The following is a 22,228-nucleotide window of genomic DNA, read 5'->3' as shown; positions in this document are numbered from 1 at the left end:
CAGACCCTCAAGTTTGCAAAGGACTACCCCTTTAGTGATAGGGATTGTATCTAGGTCCTCAAATCCCACCACATCCATAATCTCTGTCTTTAGCATGGCAGACACGTCCTCCACCACAAAGGCTGACACATTTTTTGAGTGAGAATTAAAATTTATTTTAATGCTTAAAAAGCCTTTCCTTGTTGTTTGTTGTTGTATAAACACTGTTACAAGTGATTTGCTGTTGCTACTAGGCTGCTTTTAAAAAATGACCGGTTCTCCAAAAAAAAATGTTTATCCAAAATGGGCCTGCTCCAGACCATTTCAGATAATCGGAGTGGTACTGTATCTGTATTCCCAGGTCCTTCTGTTCTACTGCACTCCTCATTGCCCTACCATTTACCATGTACATCCTTTCTTGGTTTGTCCTTCCAAAATGGAACACCTCACACATGTCTGCATTAAATTCCATTTGCCATTTTTCTAGCTGGTCCCAGATCCCTCTGCAAGTTTTGAAAACCTTCTTCGCTATCCACAATGCCCCCTTTAGCCATATTAAGACAGCGCTCCCAGTCAATGACGCCTGTGGAGAAATCACATGCAGTGCCATCCACTACTGTTCAATATGCATGTTCAATATGCAATTCTTCTGTGCAGGTGTGACTTGATGAATGGCACAGGCCGCGGATGCAGAAAACACATCATCGGTTTCCATGATGGTAAGTGACTGTCAGAGTCCAAAGAGTCAAATAATTGACTCCATCTCCAGGTAGGTCCCCATTCATTTATCTAATTATGCCTTACACTCACTATTCTTTCCTGGACCCCTCACCACACAAACACACCCCTTTTCTCAAGCCATTCTGATGTACCAATCCCAGTCCTCATTTCCAAACACCACCAATCAAAGCTTCTGCACTGAAGCTCAATGTTACAATATATCCAAGAGCACATTAAAAAACAAAACAAGTTAGCACCCAACCCTTCAAATCTAAAGAACTCTAATGCACCCCAGTTTTAATTGGTTACCCTGCCATCTGCATCTGTCTCCACCTTTGAGACAATCTGAACAATGGGATTTTTTTTTTTTGAGTTGGAGTCAGGAGGTTGCAAGGAGGGTCTGTGAGTGTGTGGTGCGAGTAGCCATTTCTATTTTTTTTTAATTTGGGAAAGAAGAGGGCAGACTCCACAGGTGCATGATGTTGACACAGCTGAGAGGGAGGTTTGAAAAGTTGGCGTCAGGAGGCTGCAATTGAGATGATAGATGAGAACATATAAAAAGAGGGACAGCTATTAAACTGGCCAGCAATTGAATGGCTCAGAGAGGCGGCGGCAGTGGCGGTGACATTTGTTGCTGATGACTACACCTACAAGAGGTGCATCCAGCTACAGCTCCTGATAAACTGAGTAAGGGAACTGGAGCTGCAACTGGGTGAACTTTAGATCATTCGGGAGGCGGAGGCAATTATAGTGAGGAATTCTAGGGAGGCTGTTGCTCCTAAGAGTCTTGAGGCCAGGTAGCTGGGTGACTGTCAGGGAAGCAAGGGGGAGTGGCAGAAGGAGCAGAGTACCCTGTGGCTGTTCACATCAATAATAAATATACCATTTTGGATTCTGTTGGTGAAGATGACCTACCAGGGACAAGTTGTAGTGATCATGTCTCTGGCACTGAGACTGGGTCCTCAGTTGAGAAGGGAAGGAGGAGAGGAGTGCAGTAGTGATAGGAGGTTCTGTGGGAGAGAGTGAGTATTTTGGATGGTCTGTTGCTCCACTGGTGCCAGGGTCTGAGGTATCTCTGATCTAGTTCTCCTGATTCTAAGGAGGAAAGGTGAACATCCAGTTGTTGTAGTCCATGTAGGGTAGGAAGAGTGAGAAGGTCCTGCTAGGAGAGTTTAGAGAGTTGGGTGCAAAGCTGAAGGACAGACCTCCAGGGCTGTGACCTCCAAGTTGCTACCTGTGCCATGTGCTAGTGAGGCTAGAAACAGGAAGATAATGCAGTTAAACATGTGGCTAAAAAAATGGACAGGAGGGAGGGCTTCATGTTTCTGGATAATTAGGCTTTGTTCTAGGGAAGGTGGGACCTGTTCTGATGGTAGAGTTTGCATCTGAATTGGAGGGGGACTATGATCCTTGCAGGTAGGTTTGCAGTACTGCTCCTGGAGATTTTAAACTGGATTTTCAGGGGGAGGGGGATAAGAGTGATAGAGCAGATAGTGAGGTGGAGGATGGTAAGGGTCATGTGACGGCCATATGTTAAGAATGAAAGCAGAGATTTGTACATAATAGAAATGATCTCAGATGTACATTTCAAAGCGAGGAGTATTGTCAGTAAGGCAGATGATCTTAGGGTACGGATTTGCGTGTGAATTATGATGTTATTGCCATTAGTGAGACTTGGTTGCAGGAGGAGCAGCTCAATAGTCTGGAGTTCTGATGTTTCAGATGTGATAGAGGGGGAGCAATGAAAGGGGTACGAATGGCCTTGCTAGGCAGGGAAAATAGCACAGCTGTGCTTAGACAAGACACCACTGTGGACTTGCCTACTGAGGCCATATTGGTGGAGTTAAGGAACAGAAAAGATGTGAACACACTAATAGGCTTGTATTGTAGACTACTCAATAGTCCAAGAGAATTGGAAGTGCAAATCTGTCAGGAGATAGTATACCATTGTATGAAACAAAGTTGTGGTAGTAGGATATTTTAAACTTTCCACATATTGAATGGGACTCCCATACTGTAAAAGGACGATGGCTTGGAGTTTGTCAAGTATATACAGGAAAGCTTTATAAATCAATATGTAGAGGTACCAATGAGAGAGGATGCAATACTTGACCTCCTATTAAGGAACTAGGCAGGTCAGGTGGCAGAAGACTGTAGGTTAGCATTTTGGGTCCAGTGACTATGGCATTAGTTTGAAGTTAATTATGGATAAGGATAGGTCTGGTCCTTAAGTTGAGGTTCTAAATTGGAGAAAGGCCAATTGTGTGGATCCTGGAGGAGTTGATTGGAATAAGCTGTTTTTTTTGGAAAGGATGTGTTTAGCAAGTGGAAAGCATTCAAAAGTGATTTTGAAGGTGCAGAGTTTGCATGTTCCTACTAGGATTAAAGCAAAATTAACAGGCATAGGGAACCTTAGTTTTCAAGGGATATTGGTGATATGATCAAGAAGAGGTGTATAACAAGTATAGGGAGCAAATGAGGTACTTGCAGAGTATAGAGAATGTCAGAGAATACTAAAGATGAAAATCAGGAAGTCAAAAATAAGGCATAAGGGTGTTTTGGGAGATAATGAGAAGGTAAATCTGAAGGGTTTCTACAAGTATGTTAAGAATAAGAGGATAACAATGGACAAAATTGGTCCCCTAGAGGATCAAGTGGCCAACTATGTGTGGGCCATCATGAAATGTGAGATTTTTTTTGCATCAGGAAACTGGCATAGTGATACAGATAGAAGGGAAACAAATAGATGTGCCATGAAACATATGGATATGAAGGAGGTGATTGCTGCCCTTCAGTGGAAAAAAAATATAGACAAATCCCTTGGGCCAGGGGATTCCCTTGGACTTTGAGGGAGATGAGTATTGAAATTGCAGGAGCCCTGATGGATATAATTCAAAATGTCCTTAGCCATGGGAGAAATGCCAAAGGATTGGAGAGTAGCTCATGTTGTCTTGTTGTTTAAGAAAGGCTCGAAAAGTAAACCAGATAACTATAGGTCAGTGAGCCTGATGTCAGTAGTAGGTTAAATTATTGGAAGGAGTTCTGAGAGATGGGATGTATAGGTATTTTGATAGCCATTAGCTCATTAAGAAGAGTCAGTATAGCTTTGTGCCTGGCAGGTTGTGTTTAACAAATCTTGTAGAGTTGTTTGAGGAAATTACCAAGAAGGTAGATGAAGGAAAGGCTGTGGATGTTGTCTCCATTGACTTTAGTAAAGTTCCACATGGGAGGTTGGTTCAGACACTGGGTATACGTAGAAGAATTGTAAACTGGATTCAAAATTGGCTATGTGGGTGAAAACAGAATGGTAGTAGATATTTGCTTCTCAAACTGGAGGCCTGTGATGAGTGGTGTGCCTCAGTGATCTGTGTTGGGACCATTGTTTTTCTATATCAATTATCTGGATGATAACATGGTAAATTGGATCAGCAAGTTTGCAGATGTCACTAGAAGGAAGTGGACAGTGAGGATGATTTCCAAAGCTTGCAGAGGGATCAAGACCAACTGCGAGAATGGGCCAGTAAAGTTTAATGCAGACAAGTGTGAGGTATTGAATTTTGGAAGAGCAAATCACAGAAGGATGCACACTGTAAATGGTAGGGCACTGAAGAGTGCAGAGGAGCAAAGAGGCCTGGGGATACAGGTACATTTTTCTCTGAAGGTGGCAGTGCAGGTGGACTGGGTTGTAAAGAAAGCTTTTGGCATCTTGGCCTTTATAAATCAAAGTATTCAGTATAAGAATTGTGATGCTATGTTGAAGTTGTTTAAGACATTGGTGAGGTCAAATTTGGAATATTGTGTACAGTTCTGGTTGCCCACCTACAGGGAGGCTACGAATAAGATTGAAAGAGTGCAGAGAAGATTTACTGGGATGTTGCCAGGTCTTCAGGGGTTGAGTTACAGGGAAAGATTAAACAGGTTAAGATTTTATTCCTTGGACTGAAGAATAAAGGGAGATTTGATAGAGGTTTACAAAATTGAGGGATACAGACAGAGTAAATGCAAGTAAGCTCTTTCCACTGAGATTAGGAAAGATAAATATGAGAGGACATGGCTTTAGGGTGAAAGGAGAAAAGGTATGGGGGGGGGGGGGGAGAACATCTTCATTCAGAATGGTGGAAGTGTAGAATGAGCTGCCATCTGATGTGATGGGTGCAGACAATATCGTGAGTTTTAAGAATAAATTGGATAGATAAATGGATGGGAGATGTTTGGAAGATTATGGAATGGGAGCAGGTTATTGGGACCATCTGAACAATGGTTGGCAGAGACTAGAAGGGTCGAATGGTCTGTTTTCTGTGCTGTAGCATTCTATGTCATCATCTTTCTCATGACCCCTTTAGAACTTTCAATAAGATTGCCCCAATCTTCTAAAAGCTGAATAATGCAGACCACACCTTTTTCACCCATAGTCTATCCTGCCATTTAATCATGAGCTGATTAATTTTCCCACTCAGCCCCACTTCCTGCCCTTTGACCTTTGATGCCCTGGCTTATCAATATCTCCCTTAATGACAGTATTCACAATCACCTGCAGCAACAAATTCCACAGATTTACCACCCTCTGGTAAAAGAAATCCTTCCACTGTAAAAGAATTGTAGTCAATTAAGCAGTATCTTGTGACATTGTAAAGTATTCTGGGAGTTTTTACAGTGTATGTGGCCAACTCTGATTGCTAAGGATTATGGAATTGTAACTAGAGATGAACTTTTAACTAAAAATGAACTTTCTTGTTCAGTTTCTGTTTAAAAACACAAGTTTTATATCTCCCCAGAAGGACTGTCACATAAATCAGTTGTAATGGTTTTCATATCAAAGAGCAACAATTCCACATCTGTAAGAGACATTAGCTGTGACAATGTTGAATGAGTATTTGAAGCTAAGAAGTAATTAAAGGTTTTGGGAGACATCTCTAAATGAACAAAGAAATTCTAAGTCTATGAACAAATGTGAAAGCTGTTTCCAATTAGTTAGAACATGTATGTAGTCATTGATCTAATTTACTATACAAATTGACCCAGACCCAAATGAACTTTGAGAAAGGGATTGAGCATTATAGGAATATCACTGATATTTCATAGCTCCCTTCCCCCCCCCCCCCCTTCCACCGGTGTTACAATTGAAGTATTAAAGCTGGTTCTGTGGTTCTCTGCTGTGTCCTTTATTCACAGATAAGTTTGCAGCATGGGCAGACTTTAACACCACATCTTTTCTAAGTTGATGTCCTCTAGTTAGATGACTAAAAATGCACTATATTCCAAATTTGGCTTTACCAATGTCTTGTGCAACTTTACCGTAACATCCCAACTCCTGTACTCAATATATATGGGGAGATGATGTGGGCAAATATTTACAACTAACCAAATCTTTGCATGTTTTGCATTCACAGGTATGCCAAGTACGTTGGTCAGAGGACACTAGTGGTAAGGAAAAGATGATTATCCTGCGATCCAGCCCGATTAAGAATTGGAAACAGAAGAAATTGGAGCCATGCAAAGGACCAATCCAGGTACTTTTCACCACTCTCTCTGCAGTAAAGCTTGAAAGGCATCCCAGGTGAATTTGTCAGAGAGACTGTAAGAAACTGGAGCGATGGTGTATTCAGCTGGAGGCTGAATAGGAACAATGAAGTTATTGTGTTTTTTGACCGTTGCCCTGGCCATTAGCACTTTATAAATCTAAGTGCAGAGACAAACAAGCATTGCACCCCAACTCCTTTCTGTCTTATTTATATGTGGATAGAGGAATAGCTCCAATTGTTGGATTTGCTGACACATCCCTATCCAGTCTGATGGAGGAATTCCCTTGCAACCAGTACCATATTCAGTGCAAGAATCTGTTGAATAATACAGGACACCCATTGCCACTTGCTGGAAACCCATAGGTACAAGCAAGGAATGTTACAAGATGGTGAGCCAAACATTCAGGGGCAACATTAAGAGTACTGAGGAAAACAGTGTATGCTATTTAGACACCTTGAACCTTTGCCCACAGCTACCTGTCCCCATATGATCACACCCATACACCTCCAACCCTGGTTATTGCAGATATTGGTACAAGGGGCCTGCTCAAAGGAGAACTCTGTTGGGTGCAACATCAGAAGGTGGTTTTCTGGTTAGAATTAACATGTGCCATGTAGATCAACCCTTGCTGCTAATCAATTTGACCAGTTTTGAGTGGTTGCAGCCAGGACAACACTGGCATGAAATCTCTGACCCTGAGATAGACAACAGTACTTTTACTATACCTTACCTCTTGTGACAGGTAAACTGGATAGGCTGAGCTACCTTGGTAGCTGTTCCCTATATCAATCATGTGCCACAGTTGGCTGACCATTCAGCCTGGCCTGGGAGAGACAAAACCAAAAGTAGAATTTCCACTGTGGAGCAAGTCTTTATGACCCTGTTCTCCTTCGGTACTGGTAAAGCATCAAAAGAACTCATCTGCCTTGCTTCAGTCTTGGAACAGCTAGCCAATGGCATGGCTAACACAAGCTGCAGGGGATGTGATGAGGCAGCTGTCTGCTAAAATGGTTATCATGAGAACAGTGGCAATGCAGAATTGGATGATGTTGGACTTGCTGCTTGCTGTCCATGGGGCTCCATGGGTCAGGAATGTTGTATGTATATCCCAGACAGCTCTGAGAATAATACTGATCATGTGAAACAACATATAGATGATTTAAAGAATGTTGGGATAGACAAGCATAATTATTAAAGATCCCATTGGGCAATGATTTGGTACATATTGGTAAAACAGGCTTGAAAAAGGATGCATCATTTTGTTAGCTATTCTCATGCAAGAACACTGATACTGAGGTAAACTTGCTTTTCACCAGCTCACGAGTATTCATTCATAAGTTATGAAATGTTAAAAGGAGGGAATGAAAATACAAGTTTTAAAATAGTAACAAAAATAATATCGCAGAGAGCATTCCATGGCATGTGTTGATAATTCAGCAAGGTTAAAGTTGATTACGAAGAACAGCAACAATTGCATTTGGCAAAGACAGTGAAAGATTATTAGCCATGGGGTAAGGGATATAGCCCTGATTTATGAATCCCAAGAGAATTCTAAGAAGCATGTACTTGAATGGAGAACTGTTTGAGCGTACTGGAAATTTATGTTAAAATATGCAACCTGCCAGAAATGTGCCTTGTGGTGAGTTTAGCTACAGAGGACAGTGCCTCCTGCTGTAATGGAGTTCTTGTGCTTTGCAAAGTGAAAATAAAGCATTTGGCATCTGTATTTGTTCATTTGTCAAGGTCCACTTTAACACAAGCATCTACCATTCCCTCCTCTCATTCAGTCCCACTTATGCAGTTTTCAACCAGATATCAACAATTACCTACCTTTCCCAAAACTTTGTAAACACTCTTCCTCTTGTTCACAGCCCCTAAAGCTCAGAGGTAGGTTTTTCTTTTATAGAAAGTGGTGGAACCTGGAATCCATTGTCATGGCAGTGCTAGAGATTGGTAAAAGTCTTTTACATTGGCATATGAATGTCAAGAAAAACGAAGGGTTATGGGTGTGAGATAGGCAAGGATTAGATCGTTAGAGTAAGGCTTTACATTGACTGGCTCATTATGGGCATGTCCTGCAATGTTCTCTCTTAAAATTGCCTCAGTGGAAGGAGGCAGTGGATTGAAGTGGAGGGATATTTTTCTAATTGGGGATGTAGCCAGTGGTGTGCTGCAAGTGTCAGGGCAGGGTGCACTGCTGTTTGTTATCTATATTAATTATTTGGATGGAAATTTCAACATGATTAGTGAATTTGAGAATGACAGTAAAATTGGTTGTTCAATGAGGAAGGATATCTCTGTTTACAACAGAATCTATATTGGTCAAGAACTTTGGTCAAGAATCAGTCAAGAACTTTCAAAGAGAATTTAACTAAGTGAGGTCTTGCATTTTGGTAGGATTTGCAAGGAGAATGGCAGGGCCCTTGGAAGTTGAACAAGGGGAGGAAAAAGTGCTGAAGAAATCACTTAGCATGTTTGCCTCCATTGGGTAGGGCATTAATTACAAAAGTTAGGACCTCACGATTCAACTGAGGTGCTGGTGAGATCACACTTGGAGAACTATATGCATTTGGACATTGTAATACAGTCATCTTTCTGGTTGGACAGGAAATGGTCAAAGGTCACTGCCTCATGTCATTGAATGTCAGACCTCATCACAGCTGACACCAGTTTGTCATCGAAAGGTGCACAAACTAGTACTTGGGGGTCAGTCTCCAGGTGCTGAATATAAAACCCATTGTGTACTCCAGCCATTTTCTTGGTCCTCTTGCTGAGATAATAACCCAATCCGCTCCACATTGGGAATCACAGTGCTTGAGAATGAATTAATTCAGTGAATGGATGTTTAGGGTGTCTTTTGCATACACCTCAAAGTGAACAATCATGTGTTGTTTGATCTAATTTGTAAATAACTTCTGTAAGTTGAGATGCTTGTGAGGGGAAAGGATGCAGGTATTGTTTAAAGCCTCTGCAGTTTGTATTATAGCAAAGTTGATTTGTATGCACCTTTGCACATCTCCTGTTGGGTATTTGTTCTCCATTGAAAATAAAGTTTAGTATCATCACAGGTCCAGGGCTGTCACTCTGAACCTTTATTCATGCCCTTTGGCAACAAATTCCACCCTCCGGTTGAAGAAATCCCTCCACATCTTTGTTCTAAGCAGACTCTCTTCAATCCTGAAATTGTGGCCTCTTGTCCTAGACTTTCCCACCATGGGAAACAACCTACCTATATCTACTCCGCCCACGCCATTCAGCATACAATGTTTCAATGAGATCCCCTCTCATTCTCCTAAATTCCAACGATTGCAAGCCAAGAACTGTCAAATGCTCCTCATATAACCCTGTAATTCCCAAAATCCTCTGAGTGAACCTCCTCTGAACCTTCTCTAATGTCAGCACATCCTTTCTCAAATGAGGAGCCCAAAACTGCTCACAATACTCCCAATGAGGCTTCATCAGTGGCTTATAAAGTCTTAATATTACAACCCTGCTCTAGTATTCTAATCCTCTGGAAATGAATGCCACCACTGCATTTGCCTTCTTCACCAACAACTCAACATGCAAGTCTACATTACTGCAGGACATCTCCATGGTCCCTTTGCATCTGGGAATTTTTAATTTACTCTCCATTTAGAAAATAGGCTGCTCATTTATTTCTCCTCCCAAAGTACATGACTGTACATTTTCAGACATGTTATTTCATTTGCCTCTTCTCTGTCCATTCTCCTAAACTGTCTAGGTCCTTCTGAGTCTCCCTGTTTACTCAAAAGGAAAGATGACCACAACAACAGACCAGCAAGGAGTTCAGCGGCTGAAGAATCCACACATGCTGCAGGCTGTCAGTGACTTGTAGTTGAAGAACTCACACAGACTGCAGCCAACCTGCAGTTGAAGGACTCATATGCATGCTGCTGAAGACTGGCTCATAGGAACCAGGTATTCGAGGGCGCTGATATCATATCAAGAAAGGGCTACCGAAGGGTTCCTGATCGTAGCGAAGGATTGGATCTGGAGCTCAGGTTGCTGATGGTTTGAACAGGAAACTGCGTGGCAGCAGGAGTGCAGAAGGCAAATCCATGAACACTCAGCCTCTCCGAAGGAACACCCTTCTGTTTCTCTTTCTCTAGTTGTTAGGAGCACTGGGTAATGCTGATGGCGGCGGTTTGCCTTATGGAAGGCAAAAGTTGAAGTACAAAATTTTTTGTATTATTATGTGACAACAAAAGGAATCTTGCATCTTAAATGTTTTGGCTCAAGACCCTTCATTTGGACTCAAGAATAATAGATATTTGACATATAAAAATATTTTAATGCAAATTACAGGGACAAGAACTAACAAAAAATACAAACTTTTATCATTTTAACAAATATTGTGGGGATAAGGGACAAAACATCTAGTTCACTTTATGTTCTGAATTTGCATTTGCAGAATATGCATATGCTTTGCCCAGGACTATTCGGTCTCTGAGTAACTGAAAGAAGGCATAATAATTACTGAAGAGAATCAATGCAAGAGATATTGTTTGATGCCACTTTTCAGAACATAGTAACGAGTACAACTGATAGAGGATGACGAGTCCTTCTATAATTATAAGAATATTCAGGATCCTCAATGGTTTATTGAAGAAAAACTGCAAAGATAAAATGCACCAGATCATTTATAAAAGTTTTGCAAAACAAGTTTTAATTCAAGTTACAATTAATAGCAATTCTGTTGGCATTACACTTGCAAACTGAAAATAAATAAAACCAGAAGAAATGTTGCACATTGTATAAAAAGGAAGATCACAAATTAATTTTGACTTGGTTGAGCTAAGGGTCCCACAATCATCACCTGCTGATCACCCATGCCTCCAGCTTGAGTGCGAGATGGAGATCCAGCCATCACAGAGATGCGCTGGAAAGGGTGTGAACAGATTCACCAGGCTGTTGCCTGGGATGGAGTATTTCAGTTACGTGGAGAGACTGGAAAGAATAAGTCTGTTTTTCATGAGATGGAAGAGGTTAAGAAGGAACATGAATGTTTTCTAAAAATTATGAAAGGAACAGATGGGGGAAGACAGCAGGAAACCTCTCTTCACATCAGAGACAGACAAAACTACAGGTCATAGATTTCAGGTCAGGGATAAGAGACTGAGGGGACCTTTTTACAACCAGAGAATAGAGATGACCTCAAATACACTGAAAATGTGATGCAAGTGGCCATTGACAGCATTGTCCTATGCACATACACAATCAAATTACCTAGGCATGGAAAATATGGGCTAAGTGCTAGAAGTGACAGGTGCACACTGGTCAGCATTGATATGGGGGAACAAAATTACCCATTTCCATGCTCTATCACTGTTTACACAGAGTCATCTGCATTCAGAATCCAATGCTATATATGGACTTCAACTGGGCCTTAGATGACTGAGAAAGGAGTCCTAGCTCGAGAAGCAATCTGGCAGGTAACAAAACTGGTGGTAACTTTACTCACCCAAAAATTTGTCACTGATTTTAATATACAAAATAGAATGCTGGAATTGTTCAGTGAATCAGGCCGCATCAGAGGGGAGAGAAAAAGAGTCAATGTGGCAGGTCGAGCACCTTTCACCAGAAATGGAATGACATGACAACAAATCTTTTGGGCTCCAGAGAAGAAATGCAGACCAAAGTTGTCAAGGTAACCATGACTTTAAAGACAAAAAGTGGAAACAAAATTGGACAGAAGCAAAAGTAAAATCATATCCGTGGAAAAGGGAGTTTAACAGAATTGAACAATGTTGGGGAGTCACAGATGGTAAACATCAACATTAATTTTTAAAAATACTCCTTAGACCCTTCTCTCTGTTCTAATCCCACCTCTCCCCAAATCCCATCTTCCAAACTTTTCATTCTCCCTAACAAACATTATTTTTGTTTTTTAACAATCAATCCTCAACTGAGGCTTCTAACATCCCCATCTTAATAATTTACAAGCCAGAAGTTATTCAAAGTGTAGTGGGTATTCTTTTGTGACAGGGTGATATCAATGAACTGCGGAAAAATGGCAGATGGATCTAATCCTGAGAAATGTGAGTCAATGCATTTTGAGAGTGAAAATGAGGCTGGGACATGAGGAATATTGATTAATATTGAGGAACAGAGGGACCTCGATGTGCAAGATCAAAGATCCCTGAAGATGGCAGCGCTGGGAGAAAATGTGGTTCAGGAAGCGGCGTATGGAAGAATGGCCATCATTAGTTGGGGGTACCAAATTCAAAAGCAGGGAGGTTATGTTCACATCCAAAGTGACCATTTCTATTAATTGATGCCATCTGACCTGCCGAGTTCTTCCAGCAATTCTTCGATTGCTCATCTGCAGCTCTTGTGTTTCTCTTGGTTACGCTCCAACTTTATAAAACATTGGAAGGGCCTCAGCTAGAAGATTGCATACACTTATGATCACCACACAGTAGGAGAAAATAGATCGGGCGCAGAGAAGATTCACCAGGATTTTTCCTGGATTGGAGTGTTTGAGTTACAAGAGTCTGGGTATGTTTTTTTTCTCTGGAGCAGAGGGGACAGGATTGGTATATAAAACTATGAGGGAAACAGACAGGGTATTCTACAGGAAACATCCACATTAGGAGGTAGATAAAACTAGAGGAAATGTGTTCAGGGTAAGATCTAAGAGATTTAGAGTGAATTTGAGCAGGTCCTTTTTCACCTTCAGAGAAACAAGCACCTGGAATAGACTGCCTCAGAGAGTGGTTGAAGCAGAGCCAAATAGTATTAAAGTATTGAATTGAGTATTTGAATCGCCAGCCCGTTTACAGTATGGGAATCTGTCTTTAAAATCTCCTACTATCACAACCTTATGTTTCCTGCAGCTGTCTGTGATCTCTCTACAGATTTGCTGCTCCAATTCTCACTGACTATTGGGCAGTCTATAAAATAACCCTGTGGGTGTGGTCATACATTTCCCATTCCTCAACTCCACCCATATAGCCTCAGTAGGTGAGGCCTCTAGTCTGTCCTGCTTGTAAAGCACCATGTCTTTAGCCACGTTAATCTGCATTATCCCCCAATTTCTAATCTCACTAACACATGGCACGGGTAGCAATCCTGAGATCAGAACTGTGGTCCTTCAACCTTGTGCCTAACTCCGTGAACTCTCCTTGCAAGAGCTCCTCACCCTTCCTAACCACGTTATTGGTCCCCATATGGACCTCGACATCTGGCCTCTCGTCCTCCCTCCTGAAATGCCATGAACTCAAACTGACACATCTTGGACCCTGGCATCAGGGATACAATATACCATCTGGGATACTCCATCTCTTGCACAGAACCTTTTTTGTCCCCCATCTATGGAATTTCCTATCACTACAGCTCATCCCTTCTCTTCCTTTCCCTTCTTAGCCACAGAACCAGACTCCATGCCAGTGACTTGATCACTGCGTTTGGTCCCTGGTTGGTTGTTCCCCAATACAGTATCCAAAATGCTTTATCCATGCTCCTATCTTTCCTGTAATTCCATGGGCTCTCATCTTGTTACACAGCCTCATGTGCAGAGTCTTGTCGAAAGCCTTTTGAAAATCCAAATTTACTGCATCTCCTTTGTCTCACCTACTTGTGGTTTTCACAAAAAAATTGCAAAATGTTTGTCAGGCAAGATTTTCCTTAAGAAACCATGCAGACTTTGGTCTATCACAGAGTCCCTCTGTTCACCACATCATACTCCATCTGGAACTTGAGAGATGTTATTTCTCACTTCTACAATTCTAATGAAGGCCTGTTGTCCTAACACATCAACTGCTTTGCTCCCCACTGATGCTGTCTGATTAACAGTGCTCTCAGCAACTACATTTCTTTGACCAACTGATAACCATATAACCATATAACCATCTACGGAGCGGAAACAGGCCATGTTGGCCTTTCGAGTCCGCACCGGTTCACAAGAACAACTCCATTAGCTCAAACCTCCCGCTCTCTGCCAATAACCCTCCAACCCCCTCTCCTCCACGTACACATCCAACTTTCTCTTAAATGAGGGACAAAATAGAGACGAGGCAAGATGATGTCACTTCCAAATGCTTTCTGCAGTTAAGCCATTTCTGAATCCACACATCCAGAGATCCCAAGCCTTATGACTGAGTCTGTGGAGCCTATTAAATGCCTCACTAAAATGCAGACAAACCTCATCCTCTGCCAGACCTTCATCCATTCCCTTTAATGTCTGACATTCAACATGGCTTTAAGAGTAAGAAAATTAAAAAATGAGACTGGGGAAAAAAAATTACTTTCCCTGGAAATTTACTGCCTGATAATCCAGACAAAAATCACTTGGCTGTCTGCCACAGATCTGAGGGACAATTTTGAATCAATAAATTTTGGAACCAACCCCCTCCAATGAAAGTGGGATTTATCTGAAGAACAGACTGAAATTTCCAATACACAGGTCCAGGATTTGTATATTGCATTGCATATGTCTAGGACTAACTCAAATTTCAATGACTGAATGCCATCAGTAAAAGTCAGTACAATCCAGAAAAATATTACACACTGATGTATTGATAACTGAATCTGCACATTGACAGTTAACAGCTATGATTCAGAGAAATGACCAGTTACCAGAATGTGTTCTAACCACATTCTCATCATTCAAGTGACTGGATGACAAAATGATGCAGTATCATAATTAAATGTTGATCATCAAATGAATTAGATTTAGTAGTTTTGAATTCCAATCAATAACATTCCATATTTAAAACAAATGTGGAATATTATTGATATTGGAACAAATTTTTAGAAGTACATGTTAACAATTGAGTTAAACAATGAAGACTGCATGCAGATGCTGAGATTCTGGTTTAATGCAGAAAAGTGCTGGAGAAACCCAGATGGTCACGGAACATCCATAGCTTCCTAGTTTCTCCAGCACTTTTGTTGTATGATTGCAACAATCGTTTTTTTTTAAGTGATAAAAATTTTTTAATCCTCTAAAAATGTTAATCATACTTACATAAAATCTGAAGTGTGAAACATCTGAAGGGACTGCCACATTATAATTTCCCATGGCTTTGTACACATTCTTATTATGTTTTACCAACACTCCCTGTGGCCACATGTACTCTTCTGACCAGCTGAAAGAAAGTTGCAAATAAAAGCAATGCAATGGTTGGTCTTTAAATTACATCATGAAAGTTCAAAGTAACAATCTTCAATTATGGTGACAATTCAGAATTTAATTACTAATATATTCCATTAGACTCAAAACAATTAAGAATAAAGGTTTCAGTTTCTCAAGGGAGAGTGGTGGGTGCATGGGATACACTGCCAGCAATGGTGGTGGCAGGTGCAATAGGTTCTTCTATGAGACGATCAGATCATAAAACATACGAGCAGAATGTGGCTATTTGGCCTGTCGTGCCCTCTCCACCATTCCATCATAAGTTGATCCATTCTCCCATTCAGCCTCACTCCCCTGCCTCCCCCCCACCCTTCCTCATAACCTTTGATACCTTGATTATTTGGATAGTTATCAATTGCCTGGCCTTCATAGCCACCTGTGGCAGCACATTCCAGAGGTTAACCACTCTCTGGCTAAATAAATTCCTCCACATTTCTGTTTTAAATGAGCTCCCTTTAATCTTGACGTTCTGTCTCTTGGCTCTCCTATCATGGGAAACAACTTTGCTACATGCACTCTTCCCAGGCCTTTCAACATTTGAAATGCTTCTCTGAGGTCCCCCCTCATTCTTCTGAATGTCAAGTACAGCCCAAGAGCTTTCAAACATTCATCATAAACTAATCCCTTCACTCTAGGAATCATTTTTGTAAATCTTCTCTGAACCCTCTGCAATGCCAGCACATCCTTTTTTAAATAAGAATCCCAAAACTGCACCCCATACTCCAAGTCAGGCCTCATCAGTGCCTTATAAAGCATCAATATCACATTCCTGCTCTTGTATCCTATACCTCCAGATACCAACATTGCATAGGCACATGGAAACAAGAAAAATGAAGGGTTATGCAGCAGGAAAATTCTAGGCAGTTATGAGAGAATGTTATTAGATCAGCACCACACTCTGGGGCAAAGGTTTGTACTGTGCATAGATTTCAACATTCGATTTTAAGATGCTCTCAATTCCCTAACACCTTTCTTCAGAGTTCTTGCAATACAATTTTCATTGCTGAACTGATCATTAAAAAAATTTCTATTCTGAGTAATTGGAATAATTTGTCACTTTGTCAGTACATAAAACCTTTAATTCTTATGTTCAGACTGACATTAACATTACAAGTCAGAGTAAAATGAAACATAGTCTGGCCCTGACCTCATTGCTTGTGCCACTTGAGAAGGTTTAAACTGGTCTGACAAGGGTATGGGACCTTATTGAGACTGGATAAGTATTGCTGAGAAGCCAGTGGAAAGACAGCAGGGTGGGAGGGGTAGAATGGGTAGGGTGGCAGGTGCATAGAAGGAGGATATCATAACTATTATTGGGCTGAGCAAGACTGACAAGTCAATGTTCTGGGATACAGATTCTAACCCTAATTCATTAGAGCACATAAAAATAATAATCAATCCTTTTTACACTGCACAATTGGAGGTGGAGATAAGAGGCGAAAAGGAGAGGGCGAACATGACAAATACTATTTATTGCCATGTAATAAAACAGAACACAATGTTACACTGCCCATAAGACAGTCAAAGATTTGCCATTAGCATTGCCCTTTAGTCAGGAAAAAAAAGCAAGAGTCCCCTCAGTCACTGAGCATCCGTGGATTCGCCTCCAGTGCTCCCGCAGCTGCACAAGACCCCAGTTCAGTTCACACAATCAGCAACCTGAGCCTAGTCCAAACCTCCGATACCCAGTGTCCATCAGAAACCCTTCTTGCCCATATCACTCTCTCAAATCCCAGTTGTAGTACAGTATATGGTTCCCATAGAACACTACAGCACAGTGCAGTCCCTTTTGGCCACCCATGTTGTGCCGCCACCTATATTCCTAAAAAAAAGTCCTAAAGCCCCCTACCCCATAACCCTCTTCTTTTCTTCCATCCATGTGCCTGTTTAAGAATCTCTTAAATCCCCTAAAATGTTTTAGCCTACATCACCATCCCTGGCAAGGAATTCCAGACACCCAGACCCTAATCCTAATGTCTCCCCTAAACTTGCTTCCTTTCACTATGTATACAAGTCCTCTAGTGTTTGCTATTCATGATCTGAGAAACAGGTGCTGGCTGTCTCTCAATCTTGTACACCTCTATTAAATCTCCTCTCATCCTTCTAAGCTCCAAAGATAAAAGTCCCAGCTCTGCTAACCTTGCCTCACAACTTATTTTCCAATCCAGGTTACATCCTGGTAAATCTCCTCTGCACCCTCTCCATAGCTTCCACATCCTTCCTGTAATGAGGTAACCAAAACGGAACTCAAAAGTGTGGTCTCACCAGAGATTTGTAGAGTTGCAACATGACCTCTCTACTCTTGAACTCAATCTCCCTATTAATGAAGCCCAGCGTCCCATAGGCCTTCTTAAATATGCTATCAATTTGTGTGGTGACTTCGAGGGATGTATGGATCGGGACCCCAATGTCCCTCTGTTCATCCACACTCTTAAGTAACTGACCATTAATCCTGTATTCAGCCTTCTGGTTTGTCCTTCCAAAATGCATCACCTCACACTTATTTGGATTGAATTCCATCTGCCACTTTTCCAGCCAACTCTGCATTCATCCAGGTCATTTATAAAAATCACAAAGAGCTGGGGTCCCAGAATAGATCCTTGTCACTCCACTAGTCACTAACTTCCAGGCAGAATACTTTCCTTCCACCGATACTCTCTGCTTTCTACCTGTAAGCCAATTTATTTTTCATCCACACAGCCAAAGTTCCATGGATCCCATGCTTCATGACTTTATGAACGAGTCTCATGGGGGACCTGAGCCAATCTCCAGCAGCCTGTGTGGAATCCTCAACTGCAAATCACCGACAGTTCGTCGCCTGTGCGTGTCCTTCACCCAGAATCCCTGGCTAGTCCGCCACAGTTGTCACCATCTCTTCATCAACAAAGTGTGTTCTCCCGTTACAGGTGCCTGTGCCAGTCCACTGCTCCTCCAGTGTCTGCAACCCCTCAAAACCGCTGCCATTCACAAGTGCTGCCATCTTGGGCCCAGATCACCATGGTCACAGAATTTTAAATAAAACACCTCTGGCTCCTTTAACAGGCATTTAAAGCTGTCGGCAATAGGCTGGGCAGTAGGACCTTGCTGGGGAGCACTGTGCTTTGCGTTCTCCCTGCCATTACAGCAGCTCCAGCAGTGTCTTTTTTTTTTAAAGAAGGAAGATATTCCTGTGGGATTTTCTTGAGGCTATCTGGGTGAAATTCAAAAATAAGAGGGATGGGGGGGATTGTACTATAGGCTACCCAATTGTCAGTAGGAATTAGAGGAGCAAATATCTAGAGATTACAGAATAGATCTGTATAGCAGGTGATTTTAACTTCTTTGCATTGCCTGGGACTACCACAGAACTAAGGACTTGGAAGAGAAAGAATTTATAAAATGTGTCTACGAAAGTTTTCTCTATCAATATGCATATGGTCTTGAAAGGAAGCAACATTGGAGCTCCTTTTGGGAAAAAGAGACAGGGCAAGTGGCTGCAATGGGGAAGCACCATTTCCTTAATTTTAATAAAGTTATGAAAAGAGATACAACTGACTCACGTGTTAAACATTTTAGAACAAGGCTACCTTTGATGTCATAAGATGTCTGACGAGTGAGGTTTATAAAAATGAGATAGGGAGAGTTCAGGGCCAGCAATTTTCTCAATAGCATGAAGGGCAAGGATCAGCAGGGTTACAGAACCTTGTTTGAAGAGGGATATTGAGGCTCTGGTCATGAAAGAGGGAGACATATGTCACGCTTAAGCATCTGGGATCAACAAATCCCTTCAAGACTACAAAGGGCATGTGGGAGGAAGTTAGGAGGATAAAAAGGGGAGAAAAACACGTGGTGCAACAAAATGATACAGAAACCAAAAAGATTCTCTGTGAAGAACAAAAGAATAACTAGGAAGATCTGTTCAAGGATCAGAGTGGGTGTCTATAGGAGGAGCCATGGAAGATGGGCAAGGTCTTAAATGAATACTTCTCATGGAAGCTAGAGAACAGTGGAGTCTTAAAACACACAACTTCACAAAAGCATTGGTGGTCTTGAAGAACACAAAGGTGGATAAATTCACATAACCAACAATTCACATTCACAACAATTGTGGGAAGTTGGGGAAGAAACAGCTGGAGCTCAAGCAGAGACATTTCAATCAACATCAGCCACAGGTTTGGTGCTGAAAGACTGGAGAATAGCTAATATTGACCCTGAATTTAAGTAGTTCTGCAAGGACAAGCCAGGTCATAAGATACAAGAGCAGAAGTAGGCCAACTGGCCCATCAGGACTTCTCTGCCATTTAATCATGAGCTGATCCTTATCACTCCCCAGTAACCTTTGATGCCCTGACTAATCAAATACCTGTCAATTTCAGTCTTAAATACACCCAACGACCTCACTTCCAGTTCTGCCTTTGGCAACAAGTGCCACACACTCCTGACCTACTGGCTAAAGAAGTTTCTGCTTTAAATTGATGCCCTTTTTTCCTGAAATTGTGGCCTCTTGCCCTAGACTCCCCTACCATGGTAAACAACTTTGTCACATCTGCTCTGACCAGACCTTTCAACATTCGAAATGTTTCTATGAGGTCCCCCGCCATCCTTCTGTTCTCCAAGAGTACAGTCCTCATATGCTAGCCTTTTCATTCCTGGTATCATTCTAGTAAATCTTCTCTGAACCCTCTCCAATGCTAGCACATCCTTTCTCAAATAAGACACTCAGAACTGGACATAGTACTCCAATTGAGGTCTCACCAGCGCCCTATAGGGTCTCAACATTATATCCCTGCTCTATTCCTCTATTTGAATGCTAACATTGGATTTGCCTTCTTCACTGCTGATTCAACTTGGAGGTTAACCTTTAGGCTATCCTGCATGAGGACTCCTAAGTCCCTTTGCACCTCCAAATTTTGAATTTTCTCCCCATCTAAATAATATTCTGCCTGTCTATTTCTTGTTCCAAAGCATATGACTACACTTCCCAACAATGTATTCATCTGCCATCTCTTTGTCCATTCTCCTAATCTATCCATTTCTCTCTGCAGCCTTTCCATGTCCTCAGCACCACCCACCCTACCACCTATTTTGGTGTCATCTGCAAATTTAGCCAAAAGCTATCTATTCTATTATCCAAATTATTTATTTACAAGGTAAAAAGAAGTGGTCCCAACACTGACCCCAGTGGAATACCACAAGCAACAGGCAAACAACCCAAATAAGATACCCTTATTCCCACTCCACTGCCTATTAACCAATGCTCTACCCATGCTAGTATCCTTCCTGTAATTCTATGAGCTCTCATCTTGTTAAGCAGCCTCATATTCTAATGGTCCTATGTCTACTCTTGTCTCTCTTACTCTTTTTATACTTAAAAAAGCTTTTAGAATCCTCTGATATTATTTGATAACCTTTCATAATTTCTCTTTTCCTTCCTAATCACTTTCTTAGTTGCCTTCTCTAAGTTTTTAAAAATTTCCCATTCCTCTATCTTGAAGGCTGGCACTCATGTCAATTCACATGGGACCCAAGGTGACCAAATGAGATAAAGACAAAATTGGCTTGGTTGTAGGAGTAAGAAGATGGTAGTGGAAGGCTGCTTTTCAGATTGGAGGTCTGTGACCAGTAGATTCAGTACAAGTTCACTGTTCGATTTATATTACCAATTGAATGGAAATGTAGTTAACATGAGAGATTTAAAAAAAAACAGAAATCCTGTGATATTGCAGTAAGGGAGACCTGGAATAAAGCCGACTTTGGTTGTTTACACAGAACCGAACAAAGCTGGCATAATGCCGGGTCAGTGTGTCATTTTACAAAGCAAGCCAGCATTCCAGGAGCAAAAGGGACAGAACATGCAACTCAACAGCATCAGTGTCTAGTGTGATGTACAACATATGCGTCAGACATCTTTCTACACAGAAATGGTGGTATATCTTGATGTGCTTATACTTCCAGCTGTAAATACATATAGCACTCTTCGAACACAAGCACATTTCCTGTGCACGATACATGACTTTGTGATGCGCAGATCGACGCAGAATTCGTGTGAGCAATGTGTTCATGCAATCAGAAATTAATTGAAGGAAAAATTGAAGAGAAGCAGAGAGATGTTTGAGGCAGAAAAGCACTTGGACCTCAGATGCCATAGACAAATGTTTAGTTCTTGTAGTCAATTTGCGCTGGTCTTGGATAGAAATATGTGGAGGAGAGAGAGGGACCACATGGGCCCAGGTTCTGGTCTAATCTCCGCAACAATTTTGATGAAGATGAGTGGCGGAGTCATTTTCATAAGGCTTGGAACACTTTTAACTTTGTATTGGAACTTGTTGAGCCACAACTGAGGCACAAGACAACAAACTGGCAACAGCCTTAGAAACTTCAGCTTAGACTCGCCGTGGCTGTGTGCTACCCCATGTGAATATGATCCATAAGTCGTATTTTTTGGTGTCGGGGTGTGTGTGTGGGTGGGTATGTGGATGGGTGGGTACAGCAAGTTACTGGAGCATTGAAGAAGTTCCCATTTAAATGTTTTGTTGACCTGCTGAGTTGTGCACATCTTCAGGAGACAATGGATGGATTTACATAATGGGGGTATCCATTGTGTCCTGGTGCCATTGATGGCACACATTTCCCCATCAGACTACCCCCCACTGAGGACACATTAGCCAACTTCAATCAGAAAAGGTGGCACTCCATTGTTCTTCAAGCTGTTGTGGACCATAACCAACAATAAGTTGAGTTACAATTATCTAATTGGAGACTCAGCTTACCCCCTCAGGAAATGGGTGATGAAGTTCACTAACCATCATGACTCAATTAACGTCAGCAAAGCATTAACTACCATTTGAGCTCAGTAAGGATGGTGGTAGA

At 41.6% G+C, this 22,228-nt stretch overlaps 1 protein-coding gene across 8 annotated transcripts in view; it reads right to left on the bottom strand.

The window, feature by feature from the left end:
* Positions 1-10,513: 10,513 nt before the first annotated feature.
* The window catches only part of tmem39b (transmembrane protein 39B), a 49,008-nt gene continuing 37,293 nt past the window's right edge, over positions 10,514-22,228 (bottom strand). For 7 of the 8 annotated variants that reach the window (XM_069895031.1, XM_069895039.1, XM_069895030.1 and 4 more), the window contains exons 8-9: positions 15,212-15,332; positions 10,514-10,856 (exon numbers count right to left, since the gene is read on the bottom strand). In XM_069895031.1, coding sequence (XP_069751132.1) covers positions 10,620-10,856; positions 15,212-15,332 — 358 coding nt within the window. In that variant the 3' untranslated portion in view covers positions 10,514-10,619. Of the gene's footprint in view, positions 10,857-12,529; positions 12,628-15,211; positions 15,333-22,228 lie in introns of all 8 variants that reach the window. The other variant, XM_069895035.1, reaches the window with a different exon arrangement.

This window comes from Narcine bancroftii, chromosome 8 (genome assembly GCF_036971445.1).
Source record: "Narcine bancroftii isolate sNarBan1 chromosome 8, sNarBan1.hap1, whole genome shotgun sequence".
Taxonomy (NCBI): Eukaryota; Metazoa; Chordata; class Chondrichthyes; order Torpediniformes; family Narcinidae; genus Narcine; species Narcine bancroftii.
This window is presented reverse-complemented; position numbering and strand designations above follow the sequence as displayed.